Source organism: Myotis myotis, unplaced genomic scaffold (assembly GCF_014108235.1).
Source record: "Myotis myotis isolate mMyoMyo1 unplaced genomic scaffold, mMyoMyo1.p scaffold_m19_p_2, whole genome shotgun sequence".
NCBI classification, from domain to species: Eukaryota; Metazoa; Chordata; class Mammalia; order Chiroptera; family Vespertilionidae; genus Myotis; species Myotis myotis.
Genome location: NW_023416324.1, coordinates 209,681,620 through 209,702,572, shown reverse-complemented (window position 1 = coordinate 209,702,572; position 20,953 = coordinate 209,681,620). Strand labels below are relative to the sequence as shown.

Genomic DNA, 20,953 nt, shown 5'->3' with positions numbered 1-20,953 from the left:
TGGGAATCAACCCCGTAACCTTGTGGTGTTCAGGACGACACTCCAGCCGAGCCATCGGCCAGGGCCTTACAGCACAGGCCTTCTTATCAGCCTCCTGCGATGGGTGGGGAGAGGCAGGGCCAGGGTCAGCCTTCCATGGAGGATGCTCTGCCATTCACACTCTGCCTTCTAGAAGGCTCGCCCATGGGTGCAAAATACAGGGGCAGCAAATGTGAGGTCCCACAACAGAGAGGGGCTGGGGCAGGTGTGGCTCGGTCTGGGCCACTGGGACCCATCGGCAGTGGACCTGCCTCACTCAGCTCTAGCCCTGTCCCCACTATGGCCTAGATAGGCCAGACTAGAGGGGCTGACGGGCAGCGTTCCTAGACAGCAGGAGCCCCGCGCTGCAGTGATCTGCCCCATTATTCACTGTGTGGATGTGTGCCAGGCACTGTTCTAGGCTAGGACTGTCCTGGGCCAGGACCACAAGTCAGGCCCCCAGACGGCCTCCCTCAGCCTCCTCCGGCTCAGGCTCTGCAGGGCCAGGCAGATTTGCACCAGAGAACTGAGACGGGGGTCATGATGTGAGCCCTGAAATGTGGCAATAGCCCTTCACTGCCAACTCAGAATGGCTCTGTAATTCCAGATGTGAACCCAGATGCCAGGACTAAGTACATGGTTATGCACACACTCAGGCTTCCTAATAGTTTCCCAAGAAGGGATCTAGCCTGCAGGAAGATTCTAGAAACCAGCTTTCTAGGAAGAGCAGGCCTTGGTGACGCTTGTCTCCAGGAAGGGCAGAGCTCAGGGAGAGGCTGGTGAAGGGCAGCATGGTGCCAGAACCTTCAGCTGCCAGGGAGCAGCAGATCCGATGTCTGGGGAGGGCCACATCCTTTTTGCTGTGTCCCCACATGGGAGAGAAAGAGACCATCGCTGTCTTGTCTCTTCCTATAAGGCCACTACCATCACCAGGACCGCACCCTCATGACCTCTCACCTCCCCACAGGCCCCACCCCACCTCCTCACACACACAGCCCAGAGCAGCAACTAAGGCTCAGAGCCCTGGGGACCCTCTGAGGATCTGGGGAGAATGCACCCCAGCGTCCTTTGCCCAGGCCGGAAGTAGGGAGCATGTGCCATGCCAGGCAAGTGCTGGCCAGGCAGGCCTGGCAACCCACTGCCCTGTCCGAGGAGCCTGGCAGAGGGAGAACAGGCCACAGCTCGGGCCGGGGCTGCAGGCCACACCAGGGGACCGTAGTAACTGAAGTGGGTGAGCCAGGGCCCAGGGCTCAGACCCTTGCCTCACAAAGGAGAGCTGCTTGGGTCACATGGAGAAAGGCTCTGGGCTATAAAGCTCTCAGATGCCAAGATAGAGACTGCGAAACCCCTGCTAGCCTTTCACCTAATTGGCACCCTCGAGAAAACCGAGGGGCAGATGGCGGAGATATCGGAGGGAGAGACTTATGAGACGCTGGGCAGCCATGGAGAGCCGAGTGAATCTCAGATGAGTCCACACCGTCAGGCGCAGGCCAAAGGCCAGCAGGATGGCCAGGTGGTAGAGAGGGCCAGGCCACCCTATCCAGCCTCCTCAGGGACCCTGCATCAGGACAGGACAGCCCTGGCAGCAGCACCTGCCCCCAGTGTGCACTGTCTGCAGGTCCTCTGGGCCCCTGGCTGGAGTCCCCTTCCCTCCTCTTGTGTGCTTGGGGCATGCTAAGAAAATGCAGACAGGTTTTATTTTATTTTTATTATTTATTCATTATAAATATATTATTGATTTCAGAGAGGAAGGGAGAGAGACAGAAACATTAGTGATGAGAGAGAATCATTAATCGGCTGCCTCCTGCACATCCCCCATTGGGGATGGAGCCCACAACCCGGGCATGTGCCCTGACTGGGAATGGAACTGTGACCTCCTGGTTCATAGGTCGACGCTCAACCACTGAGCCACATCAGCCGGGCAGCAGACAGATTTTAAAGGGAACCTAGACTAAATGCAATCAGGGAGAACATTTAAACTGGGGCAAAAACATGGGATCCGTTCCAAAGCCAGAGTGAAAACGGATTCAGATGGACCTCCTGCCCGTCTGTCACACTTGAGTGGCGGTCTAAGAATGGAAACTGTCAAGTCACGGGTGGAGGAGGGCCCATGGAGGCTGGTGACTGTGGGAATGGGCTCTCCTCTTCTGAGATGGGAGACCAGCCCAGAATCCCACTCTCCCTGCTCTTGATGGATTTGCTCCAGATGGGGCTCTGGGATAGGGCGCAGCCTGGTGAGCTGTGGGCACCGGCCTGGCCAGCCAGCAGCCCCTCTGGAGCCTTGAGAAGTGCCTTGTTCAGAGACTGTGATAGATCATTTCACTGATCCCCGAGCCCCAAAGACAGTGCATGTAGATCTGCAAAGAACAGAAACAAGCTGACCCTGGGTCAGTCTGCTTCTCTTGGTGTGCACATTCTTCAGTCCCGGGGACCCCGAAGCGCGAAGGTGGCCTTCACCCGGTCAGGGGCTGGGCCAGGCCCTTCTCGGGCACAGAAGCAGAGCTTCCTTCTGTGACAAAGGCTGCCTCTACTGGGCTGCCTCACAGCGCAGCCCAGCCCAGTGTTCCAGAGGCCTTGGACAGAGGAAGCGTGTGCTGAGTAGGGCAGGGGTTGCAAATGACAGGGAGGAAACGCCACCCGCTGCTTGAAGTGCCCATTGTGCAAGCGCCAGCGGCCCCGCAGCCTGGGGATGAACACCGGGGCAGCGGCTCTTGGCCCAGAGTCAGTGTGACTAATTGGGGGACAAACAGGAAGGCTGTTCTGTTCACCTGCCCAGAGCTCGGTCAGGGTTTCCTACGGAGAGCAGCAGCCCCAGAGAGTACAAGCAGTTTTGTTCCTTGCTTTGAGACTCTCATGCCGATGACGTCAACAGGGCCTGAGGCAGTATCCGATCTGGACGGAGCAGGGGAGGAAGCTGGTCAGCAGGCATCTGAGACTCTAAGGCAGGGAGCTCTCGTCCCAAAGCCAGGCCTCCGTCCGGGACCAAAGCTATTCATTTCCCTTGTGACTCCTGTCCCTCTGACCTTAAGATAGGGCTTTTCTCTTGGCAACTTCCAGGAATGAGACTTTCTTCCAGCACAGCAGCGAAAACAAGATTAAGGAAAGGGAGTTCCTGGTGCGTCCTGCACGGCTCAGAGATGGTCTCCGTCCCGTCACAGCCTCCTCAGGCCTGAGCACAGTACGCTTGAAACAGGTGACCAGATATGCATCCCAGGAACGGCGTGAAGGCTTTCAGTGTCAACTGAAGGGCAGAACACACCACCTGGGCCCACTGGGTGTCCCACAGGCCCTCCCATGAGCAGACAAACCCCAGGCTGCCCATCATGGGGACACAGAGTGAGGGGACATGAGGAGAAACATCCACTCTGAACCCTGTCCATCCCCCTCAGCAGAGGGCTCTGTCTGTTCTATTGTCTTCCTTGGCTCTGCACAGGAAATGCATGACCAAGATATCAGATAGAAAATAACCCTCCCATTGTGACCAGTCCATTCAGGCAGGACACAGGTAATGAAAGGCCAGCCCCTCGTGAGGCCTCGGTGACCAGCCCTCTCCTCTGCTCCGTCTGCTTGAGAACATGACGGAGGCCTCTCCCTGGAGGACATCCTCCCAGGACGTTGCTGCCTCAAGCCTTTTATTCTTTTATGTGCTTCCTTCTATTCCCGAAAGAAATCTACACAGGGGGCTTGGGTTTTCTTATTTGTGGCCAAATTCCCACCAAGATTTCATGGTTTGGAGAACAGAAATAACAGGGTAACCTGGCTGAACTAAGGGTGTGTAACAGCCCACACGCAGGCACACAGGTGCATGTATGCTCACACAGGAACATGCATGCTCACACAGATGCATGCATGCTCATATACACACAGAGCAGACAAGATCTATGGCTGGATCTACTAACTGACCTGCCAGGGACATCATTACAAAGACCTGCACTATGTCCACACCTGATTCAAGCAGAACGTGTTTCAGGGTGGGGTAGGGTTGTGGGTACCCTGTGGTGTGTATATGGGGGGAGGAGGGAAAGAGGGGGACAGCTCAGCAGCAACAGCAGATGCCACAGGCCAGTGGCAGCTGTGGCTTCAGTGCAGGTGCTCTGGCCATCAGGGACACAGGTCCTGGTCCAGAGGACAAAACCCAGAGCGTAAGGACACCAAGAGCCCAGGGCCTCACCACCAGGCAGGCCAGCACCTGGGAGAGGCCTTTCCCTTCACTCGCAGGAGCCAGGGACCTGGGGGAGTCAACATGGGTGAGAAGTGAGACAGGTGGGAGAGAATCAGGCAGTGCTGGGCCAGCCAAGGGGCGAGGGGGCTCCAGGAGCTGACTGGGTGTTCGTGTCCCCTCCATCCAAGGGAGCACCAGGGCAGGGCTCCCCCAGAAGCAGGTGGTGCACGCAGGGGCTCTGCCTGCTCCCCCAGGACCCTCTAGGGCACCTTCCTGAAGACCAGGAGGATCTCAGCAGTGAACAGTCCCATGGGGCCACGCCCACAGACACAGCACACCACCCAGGCTTCAGCAGGCAGGATCACAGCTCAGCTGGGCCAGAAAGGCCTCATCACTCCCAGTGCCCAGTCAGAACCAAACCCAAACCACCTCTGACCAACGGATCTAGGCCAGTGGTTGGCAAACTGCAGCTGGGCAAACCGCGGCTCGCGAGCCACATGCGGCTCTTTGGCCCCTTCAGTGTGGCTCTTCCACAAAATACCAACTTCTGTGCATGGGCCACGAAGTATCAATCGCACTGTACATGCGCGCCCACACATGGTATTTTGTGGAAGAGCCACACTCGAGGGGCCAAAGAGCCGCATGTGGCTTGCGAGCCGCAGTTTGCCAACCACGGATCTAGGCCAACACCTACTCCTGTCCCCATAGCCAGGAGACACAAGGAGGCAAGACACTCATCCCCACATAGAAACAGCCTCCTCCTTCCTCCCTGAGGAAGTGTGTTCAAATGCCAAAGTGTAGCACCAAGATTCTGGAAAACTCACTTCCCTGGAGGGTGGGGGAGAACACTGATTCATCAAGAAGAGATCAATGTGCCAAGTAGAACGTATAGAGGCAGCTAGTGTGCCCTGTTTTATAGACTGCCTCAGAAGCAGCTGTGATGCTTGAGGCCAGCTTCAGGTGTGTGTGTGTGGGGGGGGGGGGGGGCGGTGGTGTCTCTTTGTGAATTTCATGACAACTCAGGGATTTGCTCCACTCTGCCCTATGTGATAGCCTCCAACTTCAGTTGCCCTACATTTCTCCTCTACTAGCATTTAAAAAACAAAAAGAAAAGTAAAAGCTCTGGCCATTCCTGCAGGGAGTCGCCTGGGCAGCACCTCTCCCTCTGCCTGCCCTAGAGCCAAGGCTAAGCCAGCCACCTCCAGTCCTGGCTGGCACGGAGCTGGGTTTCCGGCCTACAGCAGGTAAGAGAATTTGTCTGCTCCTGGCTACACTTGTCTAAACTCTTCGGGATCTTAAAGAAATAATTTTCTAGGCAAAGGTATGACAGGTCGTAGTGACTCTGTCAACAATTAGCTGTCTGAGACAAGAGTAATGTTAATTTTGCAAATTTACCTGCAGATACTGAACATACCTTTTAAACATCAACGTTTTTAATATTAATGATTAATCTACATTTCCCCTACCTTCCTAAGTTATCGTGTGATCAGGCAGCCACGGGAGCCTGCCATGACCAACACATGCTGTCTATCACTTGGGGTGGACAGAGGGTTAAATGTTGGATGTCTGGCCACCGTCCTCTGCCTCCTCTCCCTCCCTCTATGATCCCATAGACCTGCTGGTGGCACCCAGGGCATGCTGGCTAAAGAGGGTGCCAGGGGAATTTAAACCACTAGTCACCAAAACTGTGAAGGTCCAAGAACAGGACCAGACCCTCGTCTGGAGAACAAGTGCCCAAGGTGAAGACAGACACATACCCAGTGATGTCACATTGTGATTAAGAGCTACTAAATAGGGACACAGGTTCAAATGGCAGCTCTGCAGGTGGGCAGCTTAACATCTCTAGGCTCATCCCCTCACCTGCAGAAAATGGCCGTGAGGACTGAGCTGGTACAAATCAGACACAGGCCCTGACCCCCACCAGGACACTAAACGCTTCCTGTCCAGCTACAGGGTTGACGTCAGTGTGGGAGACCTTCCAATGTCACAGGAATCACGACACTACTAAATGCTTTTCCTGCCTGAGTACCTGGCTACGTGCCTGGTACTGCACTAGGCCATACGAATTCAATAAACGTTGAATCCTTACCCCAGAAACCGTACAGGAAATGGCCCATGTGCTTAAGTGCATTTAGTGAAAAGAAGTTTATCAGGTTGTCCAAGTGCTCCATGACTGCACGACAGCTAGGAACCACTGTTCTCAGGGTCTGAGTCAAGCAAAAAGCAAGGGGATTTCAAGAGTAGGTGGAAGCTGCACTCACCTGCTCCCAGTGCCACACCAAAATCACAGCTAACGTATAGAGCGATCAGCCTGAATAACCAACTGAAGGCTAGTTGTACTGGTATATTATAACCAAGGATTTACAGAAGAAGCCACATAAAGACTGGTAAGAAGGGTAGTGACATGAAAAGGGCTGGCCCTGGCTGAAAAGCTGGAGGGATATCTTGGCTGCAAAACTCCTCTCCCCTAGGAGCATCGGATCTCAACCCCCTGCAGGGATGCCCAGGGCAGGGCAACAGAGACAGGAAGGGAAGCCTGTAGCACTTAATGCTGAAAATCTGAGGGTTCAGTCTGCCTGGGAGAGAAGAGAGTCTGCTAGAGACCCAGAGGCCACCTTCCCAGGGTCGAGCACTACTATTGTTACAGCACCAGCCTGGGGAGTGCATTGCCCTGTCCTCCAACTACAGGCGACACCACTCTGCCATACTTGGCTCCTGCAGGGGGTCTGCTGGCTGCACCCAGCAGGAACCTTTGGGCTGCTTTTTCTGAAGAAGCTCTTGGTGGAGACTCGGACAGTGAATGAACTGTGTAGCTTTGGAGAGGGGACCATTCTCCCCTCCTTAAGTGCTCAGAGTGTTCTGTCCCTCCCCCCTAACCTCTGCTGCCCCCCCCCGCCCCGCCCCCGCCTGTTGAATCACTGGCCTGCCTTTCCATTCCCTGTGGCCCACCCTGCTGAGTTCAGTCCCTCAGGGGGACCAGGGTGCCCTACAGAGCTGGGACTTTGGAGTAAGTCAGGAGGCTTTTGTTTGAGAATCAGATGGGTGGGTGATGGGTTGTGTGGCTACACTGTAGGGAAGAGAGCTACTCCTATGTCCCCTGTGAGCTCAACCATGATATTCCAGGAAGGGGAATTATCCAACCCCTACCCCCTGGGCGGTTTTCTGGCAACACTCCCAACAGGAGGTTGGATCTGCCCTGAAGTCCCAGTAGCCCAGCCCTGCTAAGCTCAGTTCTCTCCTTTGTTGCCTAGAGATGCTTTTTTGTCATGCCCAGGTACCAGCTTGAAAGGGTTGTCAGTTCCAAAACTGAGGTTTGGTCCAACAACAGAGACATTTTTTTCTGTGAACAACTTGAAAAGAACTGAATTGTTTGAGATGGGAAACATTTGAGGAACAAGGTTTGACGGTATGACCCAAAGAGAGAACAAGAGAAATCCCCAGAAAAAGAATTAAATGAAATGGAAGCAACCAAGATACCAGATGCAGTGTTTAAAACAATGCTTATAAGAATGCCCAAGGGCCTTAGGAAGAGAACTGACGATCTCAGTGAGAACTTAGTGATATTACGTATTAAAAAGACATAGAATCCTGGCTGGTGTCCTCAGTGGTTAGAGCACTGGCCTGCACACACTGAAGGGTCATAGGTTTGATTCCCGGTCAAGGGCACATACCTAGGTTGCAGGTCCTATTCCTGGCCTGGTTGAGACATGTGTGGGAGGCAACCAATCAATATGTCTCTCTCACATTGATCTTTCTCCCCCCGCCCTTCCATTCTCTCTAAAAATCAATGGAAAAAATATCCTTGGGTGAGGATTAACAAAAAATTTAAAAAATAGAAAGGACATAGAAACCATAACAAAGAACCAGTCAGAAATGAAGAATACAATATCTGAAATGAAGAATATACAAGAAGGAATCAATAGCAGGTTAGATAAATCAGAATATCCTACTAGGACGGCTATAATCAAAAACAGAAAACTACAAGTGTGGTGAGGAGGCAGAGAATTTCAACCCCCCGTGCACTGCTACTGGTGAGAATGTAAAATGGCACAGCCGCTGTAGACAACAATTTGGCAGTTTCTCTAACAGTGACACACAGAACTACCATATGATACAGCAATTTCTCATTTAGGTATACACCCCAAAGCTGCAGCATTACTCACAACTGCCAAAAGATGGAAGCAACCCAGCTGTCCATCAAAAGGTGAACAGAAAGATATAAACACACTGTGGCATACAAGTACAATGCAATATTATTCACTCATAGAAAGAATAAAGTTCTGCCCAGCCAGCATGGCTCAGTTGGTTGAGTGTTGACCTGTAAAGCAAGAGGTCCTCGGTTCAGTTCCCAGTCAGGGCACATGCCCAGGTTGCAGACTCGATCCCCAATAGGGGAAGTGTAGGAGGCAGCTGATCAATGATTCTCTCTCATCATTGATATTTCTATCTCCCTTTCCCTCTCCCTTCCTCTCAGAAATAAATTAAAAACCTTTTATTTTTTTAAAAAAGAATAAAGTATGACACATGCTATATGACATGAATGAACCTTGAAGACATTACATTAATTGAGATAAGCCAGATTGAGATAGACAAATATTTTATGATTGCACTTATATGAGGTATGTAGAGTAGTCGAATTCATAGAGACAGAGTAGAACAGAGGATACCAGGGCTGGGAGGGAGGCAGTGGAGAAAGAGGAGTTATTGTTTAATGGGTACAGAGTTTTTGTTTGGTCTGATAAAAAGTTCTGGAAATAGGTAGTGGTAATAGTAACACAATACTGTGAATGTATTTAATGCCACTGAATTCCACACTTAAAAACGGTTAAAAGGTCAATTTTATGTTTACCATTTATGTTTATGTGGTAAATTTTACCACATTTTTAAAAAGTCAGAAAACTACAAATAACAAAAAACTAATAATAGTCATTTTGTCACACACACTAGCACATTCAAAGGCCTCCTTATTCCATGTTTTATTCTACATCTGAAGACACATTTATGTGGGCTCCTTTCAGGGCAGGGAGACAGCCAGCAACTTTCAAGATGAGCCCTGTGAAGACAGAGGTATACCAGTTGTCTCTTCTCCTCCCCACCTGAGCCTGGACTTGGAAAGTAGCCAGACTTTTTTTTCTTTTAATATATTTTGATTTTTTACAGAGAGGAAGGGAGAGGCACAGAGAGTTTGAAGCATCGATGAGAGAGAAACATCGATCAGCTGCCTCCTGCACACCTCCCACGGGGGATGTGCCCGCCACCAAGGTACATGCCCCCAACCGGAATCAAACCCGGGACCCCTCAGTCCGCAGGCCAACGGTCTATCAACTGAACCAAACCAATTAGGGCAGTATCCAGACTTTTTAATGTATTTATTCACTCCACCTTCTAAGCTTGCACACCCGCTACAGGATGCTGTATACTACACTGAGTCCTACACTCTACCAGGATCCCCACTGAGACCCTACACTGGTCAGAGAAGTCCTTGCCAAGTAGTCTAAGTACATACATCACACATACACACAAAATAAAGGAAATTCACCTGCAGGACTTCTAAGGAAACTGGTTAAGTCTATGGAAGTCTTTATCAACCATTTCCATTCAGACTGATGTCACGGTAATAAAGCTAATGGGAGGTCTGACAGAAGCACTATAATGGGCACATCTACAACTTGTACTGAACCCTTCCTTAACCATGATCTGACTTCCAGCCTCGGGCACCAATTTCCTCAGGTCCCAGACTTGTGGTGCTTGGTTGGTACTCTAATTTCAGAGTGCCAAGTGGAATAAGTGAAAACACAGGGCTATATGAATATCTGGATGAGAACTCCTTACAACATTAGGCTTCTCCCAATTCATGCCATGAGCAGACAGAACCAGAGCCATCCACGAGGGTCCACTCCTTCCAGACCCCACAGGTAACAACTTCGATTGGGAACAAGAGGCCTGCTCAGACCACCTGTGAGGGGCAGGGCATGGGAGGAGTCATCTCACTGCAGGCCTGGCAGGTTTCACACCTTTATACAAAAGCTGACCACACCACAGAGAGAAGAGTTCCTTAACTTAAATATAAGAGCAATTTTTAAAAAATTAAATTTTAAAAATACATGTACCATTGTACTGCTTTTGTTGATGGTTTTAAAATTCATCAGAGACCTCAAACACTGTCAAGTACCTGCACATACTTTTTAAACTGCCTTTCTTTAAATCTCTGGATGCAAAAAAATTTAAAGAACCCATGTTTTCTCCTTGACCCTCACACGAAAACAGAATATTAGTAAGGCTAGTGCCCTGACTGGTTTAGCTCAGTGGATAGAGCATCAGCCTGCGGACCAAAGGGTCCGGGGTTCGATTCCGGTCAAGGGCATGTACCTTGATTGCAGACACATCCCCAGTAAGGGGTGTGCAGGAGGCAGCTGATCGATGTTTCTCTCTCATCGATGTTTCTAACTCTCTATTTCTCTCTGTAAAAAATCAATAAAATATATATATATATATATATATATATATATATATATATATATATTTTTTTTTTTTAAATATATTTCATTGGTTTTTCAGAGAGGAAGGGAGAGGGATAGAGAGTTAGAAATATCGATGAGAGAGAAACATCGATCAGCTGCCTCCTGCATATCCCCCACTGGGGATGTGCCCGCAACCTAGGCACATGCCCTTGACCGGAACCGAACCTGGGACCCCTCAGTCCGCAGGCCGACGCTCCATCCATTGAGCCAAACCGGTTGCGGCTAAAATATTTTTTTTTTTAAAAAAAAGAAAGGCTAGTCACTCCTTGAAACTGACCTTAAGTACTTTTCCTGAGATATACATTCAAAATATGTATTTATCATGTTCCTTCATGTAGGAGTTTTCAGTAAGAACTCTTGCTATCCTTAGCACTTCCTTCTTAATCTCATCTATCTACTAACTAGCTAAACTACAAACATTCACAGGTTGGGCCCAGTGTCATTTCTCTCCATACACCACTAACCCCACTTCAGCAAGAAAAAATCCTGTGTCTAGAGGCAGCACAAACTAATTACATTAGTTAGCTCCCATTACCTTATCAAACAACCAAAAAAGAAATGATACCATGCTAAAAAACGTACAAAAACACATCCTCAATTTTATTCACCAATAATCAGGCCCATGCAGTACAGATGGACCAATTTCTGCCTCCATGAATTTTAAATTGCTTTTTACAACTTTTCTCTGGCTCTGATGAGCTAATGTTTCACAATATGCTGGCTCGTGAAATTCAAGCAACTGAGCCTTCCCTTAAGCTCCTTCATTCAGCCTCGGCCATAAACCACACATTGCCTACAAGAGTCTACTTAAAAGAAAAATGAAATTATCCTAAAATGTCACACAGTAGAAACTTCTTATAAACGTATCTGAGGCTGCCACGGTAAGGGACACCTGCATGGGTTTTTGCTCACACAGGACACCCGGAGCCCACAGCCGCAGTGTCATGCTGAAGGCAGCAGCACCAGAAGAGAGGTGTGAACGCGTTCCCTGACGTGACCTTAAGGAGTGATACAGATGCACTCCCACTCTCACACGTGGTGGTGTCTATGGGAAGTGAAGTGCATCCTCCTTTGTTCTTGCCAGTGGCCTAGCAGATGAGAAGGAAACCTGTGGTGCGGGGACTCTGGTACACACTAGTGTACATCATTACACGGCATGCGTTTCAATCCAGGAGGCCCTTTTCATGGTATTTGTTCTATGAAACAGTGGGCTTTATTCTGAGTTTATAAAGGACCCAGAACAATGTAAGGAGAGTTCTCCTACCCATCATTGTCAGATACAGCTTCCCAATTCAAGTTTGTAATATTTCAAAAAACAATAGTTGGAGCACATCAATGATTCTTCTGACTTTCTTTATTCAAAAATAAAAGAGGCACAAAAATATAGAACTAAAATGTCCAATGGCATGTGAACTAGCAAGTCACCATAGTTTAAAGGTAAACTTGCATTTGGGGCATTAGTTATAATTACTAGAGAAAGAATGAACTGTTTTTCAATTAAATGTATCTCAGGGCTGGTGGTTACTTCATCTCCCATTTTGGGGGGACTCACAGGTCTCAGAAAGTCCCCTGAGCAGCAGGAGCCCTCTAAGAAGCCAGCACAGCTGACACGGCTGCTGCGACAGGATGGGTTCTTTTTCGGGCTCCGCTTGGCAAGATTAACTCACCACCCACAAGTACCTTCACTCCCAGGGGGAGATGTGTGGATACATATTCATTCACGTCCATCTCTAGTCAAGAACGTCTGGCCAGCTCTAACACATGGCCCTCGGTGATGGTTCAGAACACCAAGTGGGGGCCTGGGAAGGAGGAGGGACATGCCTACGCATCACACTCCAGAGCTCGGAGGTCGTCCAGGAGCTCCTGCGCCACGGCCTGCAGGCGGGGGTTGCGGCTCTTGGACATGGCCAGGATGCGCTGCAGGGGCAGGGAGCTCCGGAGCTCAGAGGCCAACTTGGAGAAGACTTCTGGCTCCAGAACCACTGACTGGACAAGTCGCAAAACATGAAGACACACCTCTGCGTCTGGATCTAGGGGCAAGAGGTAACACTCTGGTTAGAATGAAACTCCTAATCTTGAGGTAGAATCTAACCCTCAAGGGTTCTTGAATTTTCTGAATGACAGGTTTGACAGTTTTGAAAATTATGAGCTGAACTAGAAATTGCATCAATTCTTGATGTAAAAACTTAGCTCATAAGAGCAGCATGAAAAACCTCAATCGTCATCTATTTAGTAATATCCCGTCTTCAAATATTACAACCACATAACTTTAAAATGCTGAAAAATACGAGGGCTTTTCATGTTGTTGACGGTAATTCTATCCACTTGCAACACTGTTTTCAAAGGTATTATTACACTTTCACTGCAATAAATCCCTCAGAAACCACATATGGATGTGGCATCTGTGCAGGACACTGAGTTCCAGAGTCACAGGCCACAGCACTCACATTGTATTCCACTTTTCCCACATGAAGTACAGAACCGAGTAGCCCTGCATATATTGTAGCAACCATTTAAAAAGCTAGACTGAAACAACAGTCCAACACAAAGTTTTACCCTTAACCAGGTGGACCCAGCTCTCCTTATCATTTCTCCCTACCTGGAGCCTTTACTTCTTGATTGGATACTGTAACTGGAACCGGGCTCAAAATCAGTACCTCTTTCTTAGCACTGTTCTTAAAAAGCCTTTTAAGTACGTGAATGGAAAGAGTGGACTGAGCAAACCTTCACTGGGACCTGCCACAATACCAAGGCCCACCCAGAGCTTTCCCTATTGAATCAGAGCCCTTGGGGCATCGTAAGGACTGCTGGGCTAGGGCAGGAGAAAAGAGAGCCCTGCTGCACCCTGGGCAGGGCAGGGATGTCCAGTTTCAACTCCAATAGGTAACGAGCTTGGAAACTGTCACCCCACCCATATAACAAGAAAAGAGGAATAAACTGAGAATCAAAGACTTTTCTTGAAATGAGGTTGCAGGGTAATGACAGCCAACATCAGTTTTCCTAGACAGAAACCACTGGAGCCTAAACGGATAGGATCATTCTGACAAACTGCTGGAAGCTGGGTATGGAATACCACGATAGTAAGAAACTTCTGGGGGTGTGGCAATCTTAGGGGGACCTCCACATTCTTGTGGGTTTGATCTCCAAGAACCCCAAAAGGTTCTCACATGGTCTGGCAGAGGGCAATGAGGAGTGACCGTTCTGAAATACATCTAGTTTGCTTCCCATGACAAATTTTTTTTTTTTTCCAGAAGAGACTAAAGTCTCTTCACACAACAAGAACTACAGGAACTACAAAAACAAAGGATGATAGCTGGGAGACTGAAAGGCACAGACTCTATCTAAGGAGGAATTCTTAGGGAAACCCAAAGGAAACAGGGGAAATGGTGAGAACAACTGGAATATGAAGCCCCTGGAGCCTCCATAGAACACAGCCCAACCCCTAGCCAGATTAACATAAAACCGCACACGGAAGTCCTATTTACCCAGTAAATAATGTCTATCCTTCAACCAAAAATTACAAGGCACACTAAAAGGAAAAAGCACAGTCTAAAGAGACAAACCAGGCATCAGAACCACACTCAGATAAGACAGAGATTTTGGAATTATCAGATAGGTAATTTAAAATAACTACTAGAGGCACGGTGCACAAAATTCGTGTACTCAAGGGGGGGTTCCCTCAGCTCAGCCTGTGCCCTCTTGCAGTGCGGGAGCCCGTGGGGGATGTCTGACTGCCACGGAGGCGGGAGAGGCTCCTGCCATCATCGCCGCTCTCGTCAGCCGTGAGCCCAGCTCAGAGCTTCTGGCTGAGCTGCGCTCCCCCTGTGGGAGCGCACTGATCACCAGAGGCAGCTTCTGCATTGAGCATCTTCCCCCTGGTGGTCAGTGTGCATCATAGCGACCAGTCGTTCTGCCGTTCAGTCGATTTGCATATTAGCCTTTTATTATATAGGATGATTTGGCCTGGCCAGCGTGGTTCAGTGGTTGAAAGTCAACCTATGAACCAGGAGGTCACAGTTCAATTCCTGGTCAGGGCATATCCCCAGATTACGGGCTTGATCCCCAGTGTGGGGCATGCAGGAGGCAGCTGATCAATGATTCTCACTCATCACTGATGTTTCTGTCTCTCCCTCTCCCTTCCACTCTAAAATCAATAAAAATATATTTAAAAATAAAATAACTATAATCAGGATGCTTCAGGCTCTGTATTAATCAGCTGCCAAAACAAAATAGTACAGACAAGGTGGCTAACACAATAGAAATATATTTTCTCACAATTCTGAAGGCTGATAGTTCAAGATCAAGGTGTGTCAGCAAGGTGGGTTTCCCTAAGGCCTTGTCCTACAGATGGCCTTTTCTCTGTCCTCACACATGCCTGGTGTCTCTCCTATGTCCTAATCTCTTCTTGTAAGAACACCTGTCAGATTGGATTAGGATCCACTGTAAAGGCATCGTTTTAATTGCTTTTTTAGAGGCCCTAGTTCCAAATACAATCAGAGATACTAGGTAGGTTAGGGCTTTAGCATATGAATTTTCAACAATTCAGCCCATAACAGGCTCTAATGCAAGAATAGAAGAACAATGTAAACAGAGAGATGGAAACTACAAAAAAAAGAATCAATTTCAGCTTAAATATTCTCTCTTCAGAGAGTCATTCCCTTACCACCAATGAAATTACCCTGTCACCCATCACCCTGTCTTAATTCTCTGAATACCAATTATTCTATGGAGTTATCTTCTCTCCTCCCCCACTGAAAAGCTACAGGAAAGCAAAGACCTGACTGTCTTGCCCATCACTCTATCTCCAATACAACAAATATCTGCTGAATGAATGAGATGATTGTATTTTATGTGGTCAAGGCTGATGTAATATAAATGAGAAGGAAATTTCTGAACAAATAAAATAATTAGGCAAGCTGCAGAGACAGCAGTGTAGCCCTTTAAAAAGGGCCAAGTAAAACAAGCCACTGGAGGTCATAAATGAGACACATGCAGTCAAGGGTGCAGCCCTACAGGAACAACTTCACGGTGACATCATCATAAGGAAACAGTTCAGTGACAGCACTGGAAGGGAACACAGACTAAGGGAAAGGGCAAATGGCTTGTAATATAAGCACCCAAACTGTACAGGGGGAGAATAACATGGAACTCAGGTTCATTTGGGCCACAGATTAACAAATGCTGAGTTATAATGATACAATTTCTCTTTTAAAACAACCATGGAAAACCTAATTACTTGAGATTGAGAACATCCCCACAGATGGCTCAATTTTGGGTTTAGAAATGGGTAAAGCAACTTGACTGAGAAAGGCATCCACCAACACAGACATGACACAGATGTCAGGATTACTTGACAGGAGTTTTCAAGAGCCTCCACAAAAATTCTTAACATGCTGGAAACAGATGAAAAAATAGAAAGTCTCAGCAAAGAAATAGAAGACATAAAGAACAAAATGGAAACATTATAACTGAAAAATACAATAACTGAAATTAAAAACTTGATGGAGACAGAATGGAGGAGCCGGAGAAAAGAATCGGTGAACTGGAAGATGGGACAACAGAAATTACCCAATCTGAATGACAGGGAAAAACAGAGCCTCTGTGTCCAGTGGGACTATGACAAAAATCGAACACTCATGTCTTTGCAATTCTGGAAAGAGAGGGAAAGTCAGCAGGGCTGGAAAATACTCCAAGAAATAATGGCTGAGATTTTACTCTATTTGGCAACAGATACAAACCTACAGATCCAATAAGCTGAGCAAACGCCAAACAGGATAGACCTTAAGAAATATGTGCCAAGACACATCACAGCCAAACTTCTGAAAACTAAAGACAAAGTCTTGAAAGCAGCAAGAGAGAAATGACACCTCATTTTAAAAAATATATTTTATTGATTTTTTACAAGGGGAAGGGGAGGGATAGAGAGTTAGAAACATCGATGAGAGAGAAACATCGATCAGCTGCCTCCTGCACATTCCCTACTGGGGACGTGCCCGCAACCAAGGTACATGCCCTTGACTGGAATCGAACCTGGGACCCTTGAGTCCGCAGGCCGACGCTCTATCCACAGAGCCAAACCAGTCAGGGCATGACACCTCATTTATGGGAGAAAAACAATTTAATGATACTAGGTTTCTCATCAGAAACCAAGGAGGTCAGAAGAAAGTGACTCAGTATTTTCCAGGTGTTGAAGCAAAAGAATTGTCAACTCAGAATTCTTTACTTAGGGAAAATGTCCTTCAGAAATGAAGGGGAATTCAAGACATTCTCTGTTTAAGAAAAATTAAGAGAAGCTGCTGCAGACCTACTGTAAAAGAACGGCGGGTCACACAGAAACTCATACAGGAGTGTTCATAGACGCATTTATCAGTAACAGTCTGTTGAGAGCGTAGCTCAGCTATTCCGTGGTATTACTGCCTCACCTTCCCTTTTGTTTGGCCCAGCAGGGCCCTAAACTAACACTGGCCCTCATGCAAGGTATGTCCTAGATAATAGCTCGGAAAGTCACAAGCAAACATATGTCCTGATACAATTTCTCCAGTATCCTAAGACCAACAGTCTCCCCTGCCTCCCAGCGGCTTCCCCTACGTGCCCCTTAGATAAGACCTTTGTGGGGCTTACCCAAACCCCACTCTTTTGGTTGGAATTGACGAATCCAGTCTTAGTCTAGGAATCTCAAAGCACTCCACCCTCAGACCCTAATAAAGGCATGAATGAGCCCCAGGTCCTGCTCCCTGTGTGCACTCTGCCCTGACCTCCTGGTGTGGCCCCTCCAAGTGTGTAGGGTACCTCCTCCAGGACCTGTGACTAATAAACTCTTTTTCAATTCCCCTTGCGATCCATTGTTGAACCACAGCTCACCATCCAGCAACCTGCATTTACCAAGTTTTAACTTGACAATTTACCCAGTCTAAAAGTGGAAACAACACAAGCGTCTAAGGGATGAATGGATAAACAAAATGCGGTACATCTATACAATGGAATACTATTCAGTAATGAGAAGGAATGGATATTCCTTGAATACATGCTAAATGAAAGAAGCCAAACATAAAAAGCTACATATTATAAAATTTCAATTTTATGAATTGCCCCAAATGGGTAAATCCATAGAGACAGAAAACAGATTAATGGTTTCCAAAGGCTGGGTGGAAAAAATAATGGGGAGTGACGGCTAAGGGGTATGGGGGTTTCCATGGTAGTGATGAAAACATTCTTAAATTAGATGATGGTGATGATGGTTGCACAACTCTGTGATTACCCTAAAAACTAATGAATCATGCACTGTAAGTGGTTGAATGTTATGGTATGTGCACAAATCTTATGTACAATTCAAAAAGTTCTGACAGATGTACACATCCATGAAAAAAACCATCCCAACAAGATTGAGAACACTTTGGCACCGCAAAGCTCCCTCACGGCCTTCCCTTCCAGCCAGTCCTTACCTACCAGCAACTGATGTCCTGATTTCTGTCACCACCGCTTAGTTTTGCCTGTTCTTGAAAAACGTACATAGAACCACACATTTTTTCAAAAAGCACTATTTCATTATTAAAGCTCAGGCAAATCAAACCAAATAAAATAATGTTCTGCTTGTTGTTTTCCTCTATTTTTTATGAATTTAGTCCCCTCTTGACATTGGGGGTATTCTCACGAAGCGTCCTACTAACAGTCTGGCTGGACACAGAATCAATGGGTCATGTACGTCTCTTCCCAGACAGTGCGTAGACAGGTTTCTCTGTGAATGTCTGTATTAGATTTAGTCCTTTGGGCGTGGGGAGAAGAGGTGAGGGGAGGAGACGCTATGCTAACAGGGCACCAACAATTATAAACCAGTGATGCAATTTTAACAAGCTGATCAAAGAGCTCCTCTGGGTGACATCCTCCCCAGCTCTGCACTCTCAGTGACTGGTGGCTGTCCCAGACCCCTTCGCCCACCACCCCTCACGCCCCTTCCTATTCTCCAGACACACACTCATCACCACTGACTTAGCTCTATGGGTCCCAAACGGGGCTTTTAGACACGACTTCCCTGGATGGTGACAGGTGCTTCCGTCTACCCCACACCACCCCCACTGGGGAGGAAAACATGGGACAGGAAAAAAGGCACTCTGGGAATTAAGCTGTGGCTAACTAAGGACTAGAAGACAAGGAGATGGCACTGTGATAGCTCTTGTCACAGGCACTGACTCCACATGCCACATTTCTCAAAAGGCACTCACACTGACACAAAGAAAACTTGACAAAGCTCAGGATTTCCTGACAGCTGACCTGGCTCCCTAAGGCACAGCTCAGACACACTGTCACACATGCTCACAGGGCCTTTCTGTTCTCAATCATTCTTAAAATTAAAACAAACGGTCTAACTTTACTTATCAAGGTAACCATCCTTGTTTTCTAAATTACTGCACTAAATGTAAACTGAAATATGAAGTGAGCTGCGAGTTCCTCTCCATGACAAGGTATCTCACAGGGGTGAAGTATGTAACCTGACATCTCCCCACCGTCACTTTAGCAAAGCCAGCCTTTGTTTTCTCATGTGTAGACTGAATGTTTAATCGTCTACATGGTTACTGTAGAGACTGAACAAGGAGACACATCAAAGTGTCTCTCGAGACGCTGCGCACATAGCTGCATTCCATAAATAGCATTTCCAAACTACACAGAACCAACCTTCACCCCCGCTCTCCACCAGCAGCCCATTCTCACCACACAGGCCTCTGCTGCTCTTCCAACAGAGCAGCGCCACCCCCCCTCGGAACGCTCGCACTGCCCATCCCCCTGGGCAACATACTTTCCTAGAAACCCTGGAGCCAATGTCCCACTGCCTTCAGGTCTTTGTGTCAAGTCAGCTGCTCAGTAGCCTTCCGTGAACATCTTAAAATAAAACCAAGAGCAAACACTGCCGCCTATTCCCCTTCCCTGCCTTTTTTTCTCAGTAGCATTAAAAATCATAAAACACACTGTATGTTTTCTAATTTATTTTCTCTACTGTCTCTCTTCACTCACCCGCTCCATGAAGACAAGGGCTTGAAACTGTTGGGCTCGCTGCTGTATCCCCAGTGCCAGGAACCGTGCCTGCACATAGTAGGGGCAAATCATCAAGATCTTTTGAGTGGATTAAGAGTGTCCAGTGTCAGAGAACAAAGGAATTACAGAATTCAAAAGAAGAAAACACTGCTGCTAGGAGTAAATCTAATGAAAGATGACAGTCAAGATCTCTATGCAGAAAACAATATACTATTGCGAGAAAGATCTAATCAGTGAGGAGATATATCATGCCACGTACTAAAGTCTCAACACTGTAAAGATTTCAGTTTTTGAAACTAATCTACAGATGCAATTTCAATCAAAATCAAAACAGCTTCCTTTGTGGAGTTTTACATACAGATTCTAAAAATTACATGGAAAGGAGCCAACAACAGCAAAGGCGTCCTTGCAGAAAATTAAGAGAAGGTGCCTGTATGTCTCTAAAAGAGATGATGTGATAATGCAAAGTGATGGGCTGGAATGGAGAGCCCAAGCACGTGAGGAATGCCATTAAAGGACAAAGGCCACTCTGAGGAGCCTGGGGAAAGGACAATCCTGTCCATAAATGTGCTGGCCTGCAGATATGCATATGGAAAGAAAATTAAACTTGATCCCTACCACACAGCATACCACGTGTCAGGGAGATATGGCCACTAAATGCGAAAAGCAGAAAGAGAAGGCTACCGGATGACAGAGAACTTCTGACTTATCAAAAGTCACCACTAAGAGAAATAAAGCAAGACACGGAGTGGTAAAATATATGTGCAACTTTTACAAAACCAACTGAGGCCCTATTCCAGAATGTAAAAATTAATAAGTCAGACAACCTAACAGAAAAGTAGTAGAAGAGTAGAACAGGACTTGACAAAAGAGGGTATCCAAAAGGCCAAGCATACACAGAACTCATCAGAAAAATAACGTTAAACCACAATGAGGGAACATCTACCCCCGCTGACTGGCTGAGGACGGAGGCCTACAACAGCAGGCATTCATGCTGCTGGTAAAATTGACACCTGGTATAACCACTTTGGGAACAGCCCAGCATAAGCTACTAGAGTTTGAAGACATACACTTCCATTGATCCCAAACTTCCATTTCTAATTGGTGCCCCCAAACAGGAAAATATGCATGTTTACCACAGGCAGGTTCCAGAGTTTTGGAGCAGCATTATTTGTAAGACAGAAGCAACCCAAATGTGCCATCAGAATGACAAGTGGCCCAGCTG

The 20,953-nt window shown here is 47.5% G+C and overlaps 1 protein-coding gene across 1 annotated transcript in view; it reads right to left on the bottom strand.

The window, feature by feature from the left end:
• Positions 1–12,522: 12,522 nt before the first annotated feature.
• LOC118675808 (heat shock transcription factor 2 binding protein) overlaps positions 12,523–20,953 on the bottom strand; it is a 73,825-nt gene continuing 65,394 nt past the window's right edge. Inside the window, exon 8 of the mRNA XM_036348588.1 lies at positions 12,523–12,731. Within this exon, the coding sequence (XP_036204481.1) occupies positions 12,523–12,731 (209 nt within the window). The remainder of the gene's footprint in view (positions 12,732–20,953) is intronic.